Source organism: Physeter macrocephalus, chromosome 15, assembly GCF_002837175.3.
Source record: "Physeter macrocephalus isolate SW-GA chromosome 15, ASM283717v5, whole genome shotgun sequence".
In the NCBI taxonomy this organism is placed as follows: Eukaryota; Metazoa; Chordata; class Mammalia; order Artiodactyla; family Physeteridae; genus Physeter; species Physeter macrocephalus.
Window position 1 is genome coordinate 33,400,958 of NC_041228.1, and position 5,028 is coordinate 33,405,985.

Sequence of the window (5,028 nt, forward strand, 5' to 3'; positions counted from 1 at the left end):
CTAGGGATGTAATGTACATGATAAATGCAATTAACACTGCTGTATGTTATCTGTGAAGGCTGTTAAGAAAGTAAATTCTAAGTTCTCATCAGAAGGAAAAAAAAATTTTTTTCTATTTCTTTTATTTCCTATCTATATGAGATGATGGAGGTTCACTAAACTTATTGTGATAATCATTTCAAGATGTACTTAAGCCAAATCATTATGCCACTTATACAGTGCTGTGTGTCAGTTATATCTCAAGGAAACTGGAAGGAAAAAAATGTTTCATAATATCCCATGCTGGCTAGGGTAGGGAGAACAGAAATTCTCCAACACTATTGGCAGGAGTGAAAATTGTCATAATAATTGAGGGTAAGTCAGTAATATATCAAAATTTGAAACATGCTTCCTCTTGGACCCAGGGATAATTTGCCCTACAGGCACACTTGCAGAAATGCTCCAGGACATACTGTGTGTGCAAGGAAATTTCACTGCAGCATTGTTTGGAACAGCGGGAATAGAAAGCTATGTTAACAGTCAGTCAGTCACTAGGGTCTAGCTAAATAAATGATGATCTATTACTACAATGGAATGCTGTGTAGCTGTTTACGAGGATGAGGTAAACATAGATTTGTCTACATGAAAAGACATTCTTGGAACTTGCCTGGTGATCCAGTGGTTAAGATTCTGTGCTTCCACTGCAGGGGGGAACGGGTTCGATCCCTGGTCGGGGAACTAAGATCCTGCATGCCGCACTAGTGGCCAAAAAAAAAAACCCCAAATACCAAAAACATCCCACCAAAACAACAACAACAAAAAAGATGTTCTTAATGTTAAATGAAAGATAAAAACATGTTTCAGAACAATAAAAAGCAGAAGAGTTCTCTTGCTAGTCTGGAAGCAAAACAGCCATGTTGAGAAAGGAGGGGCCGCAAGGCAAGGGCCTGAGAACGACCTCCAGGTGCTGAGAGCCAGCCCCAGCTAACAGCAAGAGAACAGGGACGTCGTTAATCATGCAGCTGCAAGGCACTGAGTTCTGCTAACAACCACATGACCTGTGCAGAGGACCCTGAGCCCCAGATGAGATTGCAGCCTCAGCCAACACTTTGATTTCAGCACAGTGACACCCTGAGCAGAGGACTCAGCTGACCTGTGCCTAGATCCTCGACCCACAGAAACCATGGGATAAAGACATTTCTGTTATTTTAAACACATAGTCTCATCTTCCAATTCAGTGGAAACATTGTTGTATCCCCTGGCAGAAGCATTCCCTTATTGGATACTTAGATATCCAAACCAGCAGAGCTCAAAGTTGTCAGGACAGGAAGCAAAAATCTGCAAATGGGTTATAAGGTGTAATAGTGAGAGAAGCCACTTCCACTTCTGCCACTTGTATTCTGGCTGTAGGAGCGAGAACACCATGTAATGCTTTCTGATCCAAAGCATATACTGCACCTTTAAGACAGAGCCCCATTCTTTCAGGATGTTGTCTACCAACTGGTACCATCAATGAGTCCTCAGTAAGCCATTTCCCCTTTCATTTAGGCCAGTCACTTCCAGGTGATGGGGGATGTGGAAAGACGAGTTAATTCCATGGGACAAGCCCTATCGCTGCACTTCTTCTCTGTGATACGAAGTTTCTTGATCAGAAACAATGCTGTTTAGAGACTTACCTGGTGGTCCAGCAGTTAAGACTCCGCGGTCCCAATGCAGGGGGGCCTGGGTTCAATCCTTGGTCAGGGAACTAGATCCTGCATGTCGCAACTAAAGATCCCGCACGCGGCAATGAAGATCCCACATGCTACAACTAAGAACCAGCACAGCCAAATAAATAAATAAATAAATAAATAAATAAATAAATAAATAAATAAGAAACAATCCTGTTTAGAATGTAAGGTGGTGAATAAGGCATTCTTGTGAGTCTATGAATGGTAGTGCTAGCAGAAGCATTAAGGGCAGGGAAGACAAATCTGTATCCAGAATACATGTCTATTTCCGTGAGAACAAATCTCTGCCCCTCCATGATAGAAGTCCAGTGTAATCAGCCTGCCACTAGGTGACTGGCTTGTCCCCCTGGGAATGATGCCATATTAGAGACTCAAGGTTGGACTCTCTGTTGGCCCATTAGGCACTCAGCAGAAGCACTAGCCAGGCCAGCCTTAGTAAGGGAAATTACATGTTGTCGAATCCATACATAACCTCCATCCTTGCCACCTCAGCCTCTTTGTTTAGCGGTCTATTGAACTAGCACTGGAGTGCTGGGGAAAGAAGCTGACTCACATCCATAGCGAGTTATTTTGTCCACCTCATCATTAAGAGCCTCTTGTGCAGTTGATGTCCTTTGGCGGGCATTCTCATGGGACACGAATACCTTCACAGTCTGTGCCAATTCAAAGAGGTCTTAACTAATGTTCTGGTCTCCACTCAATATGTCCTTAATCCCAGTCCCCATTTGTCACAAGTTTTACCCATCTTGGTTAACTTCTACCTATCTTCAACATTATTTCACCCACTTTTCCTTTCCAGGTTATTCTGGAGCAAATTCCAGACATCGTATCACTTTATCTTGAATATTCCTGTATCTCTAAAATATAAGTGCTATTTTAAAATAACCACAATACTACTTCACACCAAAACCCAAAATCATTTTATATCAAATATCTATCAATGTTTAAATGTCCTGAACTATCTCAAGCATCCAAATAAAGTCCAAACACCGAAAAGAGGTAATATCTATTAAATCTCTTTTAATCCATGTTTTCCTTTTTCTCTTTTGTTGCAGTTTCTCTTTTGTATTTGTTGAAGAAACCCAGTTGTCTTTCAAGTTTCCCATAGTCCTGATTTGCTGATTATAATCCTGATATGTCAATTAACATATTCTTCTATCCCCTGTATTGCCAACATTTAACGGTTGTATCTGGAGGCTAAATCAGATCCAGGTTTGATTCTTTCTTGCAAAACAACTTATTGGGTAGTGTTATGTGCTTTCCTTAGGGGGCACATAGTCTTCTTCTCATGTTGGAATGTTATCAGTCATTGATGATCATTGCTAGATCCCTAAAATCATGCAGGGTTGAAAAGAGGGATATCCTATCACTTTCTTCATTTGTTATCTACACCAATATATATTGCTATAAAATACACACACACACATTCTATAGAGAAATTTTCCTTCATCAACAATTTGGTTACCCAGAAATACAGTTCATGCAGAGAAAGCAGAACAAATGCTTTGCTTTTTTCCCCAAATTTCAAAGTAACAAGTTGATTTCCTGGCATCCTCTAAGTTGACCAATGAATTTTATTTTAATATCATTATGAACTCATGCATTTAAACATATCTGATGTGTTTCAAAACATTCCAGTTGTTATCTTCATTGCTGCTTAAATCGTATCATCTCTGCCAGTGAGAACCAATCCACATTGGCTCTTGGATCCTGTTGAGTTGTCTTTCATAGTTGCCAAGATGTTCCAGGCTCATCTTGTACATTTCCTGCCCCAGAGCTGAAATCACCCATTTCTTCAAGGAGACTTAGTTCCTTTTAGTAGGAAACGGTATATAGAGATCACAATCCGGGCATTACTAGTTTGGTCATTATTTCTAGGTCTTTTCAGTAAACAAAGCTAGGAGATTGTTGTTAATTGTTTTATAGCTTTATTTAAGATAAAGTAACTTATGAGTTCATACTGACGCTTCCAAGTCAAGCCCAGGATTTACTTAACTTTATCAGTCTTACACCTGTACTTCCTTCATCATGAATTCTTTCTGATCACCTCAGCCAGAAGTGATAGGTCTTTCTTTGAATTATAGCACCTCTTCAACAACTTTTGTCACAATCAACATATTAATCTTTGATTTATTATTTTTGTGTGTATCTTAGTTTCCCTACCAAATGGTAAGCAATTTGAGACCAGAGTCCCCGTCTTTTTACACTTTGTTAAATTAAGATAAAATTTCTAAAGTGCTAGTGCATTTCCTGACACATGAATATCCCTTTCTCTTTGAATACCTCAAAATATGGAACAGGACTATACATGTACTAAATTTAAAACATGATTGTTAAACGGATAAATTCAAAATCAGGTTTATCCTCAACTTTCCAGATATAAAGTACCAGAAACCCTCATTTTAGTGGCAATTACGTTAAAGATATTAAAGTTGTTTGAAATAAGTTTTATTTCACAGATATAAAACAATTCTGAACATTTACAACTTATACAAAGACTGGTAGCTTTTATATTTTAAAAAGTGCTACACTAAGAGAACAGGAAAGAAACGGAGACCACAGTAACATTCCAAATTATAGGTTCAGGGAATGGGAATGTGAAGAAAGTATTTTAATCTTCTACAAAATCCCAAAACCAGTTTTGATGGAAGGAAAATGAATACTGGATCTAAAAACAGTGTGAAATCACACTTTGGTCTGTAAACACATTTAATTTTGTTTTTTCATTCAGATGTACACATAAAAATTATAGAAGGGGTGGGTCACTAAAATGAACCATTCAAAGGTATAATACAAGAGAGGTAGGGAACAAAAATGAAAGGATTGTGCTCGCTTTGGCAGCACATATACTAAAAATGAAAGGATTTATTTTGGTAGCTCTTCAATAATGATACGAGACACTGAATTCCACCCCGTAGAGGCATCTCCTTTCGGGTAATCTGAGCAAGTTCCAACCCAGATAGCAATGTCCACTAGTCCGGCACCAATTCCTTCACAGAGTCCTTCCACTGCAAAACAAGGTGAGAATTACAACTCTCTATAGAACAAAAAGCAAAAACCTTTATCTCAACTGTATTACTTCAGCAATCTAGGTTAAATCTACTTAATGTGCAGGGAATTAAAAATGCTAATACTTAATAAAGGTCTCATAAAGATAAGTTCTCTTTTTCTTAGCACATAAATATTTTTTAAAGATGTATACAGAGGCAAGATGGCGGAAGAGTAAGACCCGGAGATCACCTTCCTCCTCACAGATACATCAGAAATACAGCTACACGTGGAACTTCTCCTATAGAACACCCACCGAACGCTGGCAGAA

At 38.7% G+C, this 5,028-nt stretch overlaps 1 protein-coding gene across 2 annotated transcripts in view; it reads right to left on the reverse strand.

Annotated features, from left to right (window-relative positions):
* Positions 1-3,681: 3,681 nt before the first annotated feature.
* CTHRC1 (collagen triple helix repeat containing 1) overlaps positions 3,682-5,028 on the reverse strand; it is a 19,380-nt gene continuing 18,033 nt past the window's right edge. The window contains exon 5 of one of the 2 annotated variants that reach the window (XM_024129963.2): positions 3,682-4,717. In XM_024129963.2, the coding sequence (XP_023985731.1) occupies positions 4,575-4,717 (143 nt within the window). In that variant the 3' untranslated portion in view covers positions 3,682-4,574. The remainder of the gene's footprint in view (positions 4,718-5,028) is intronic. The other variant, XM_024129962.2, reaches the window with a different exon arrangement.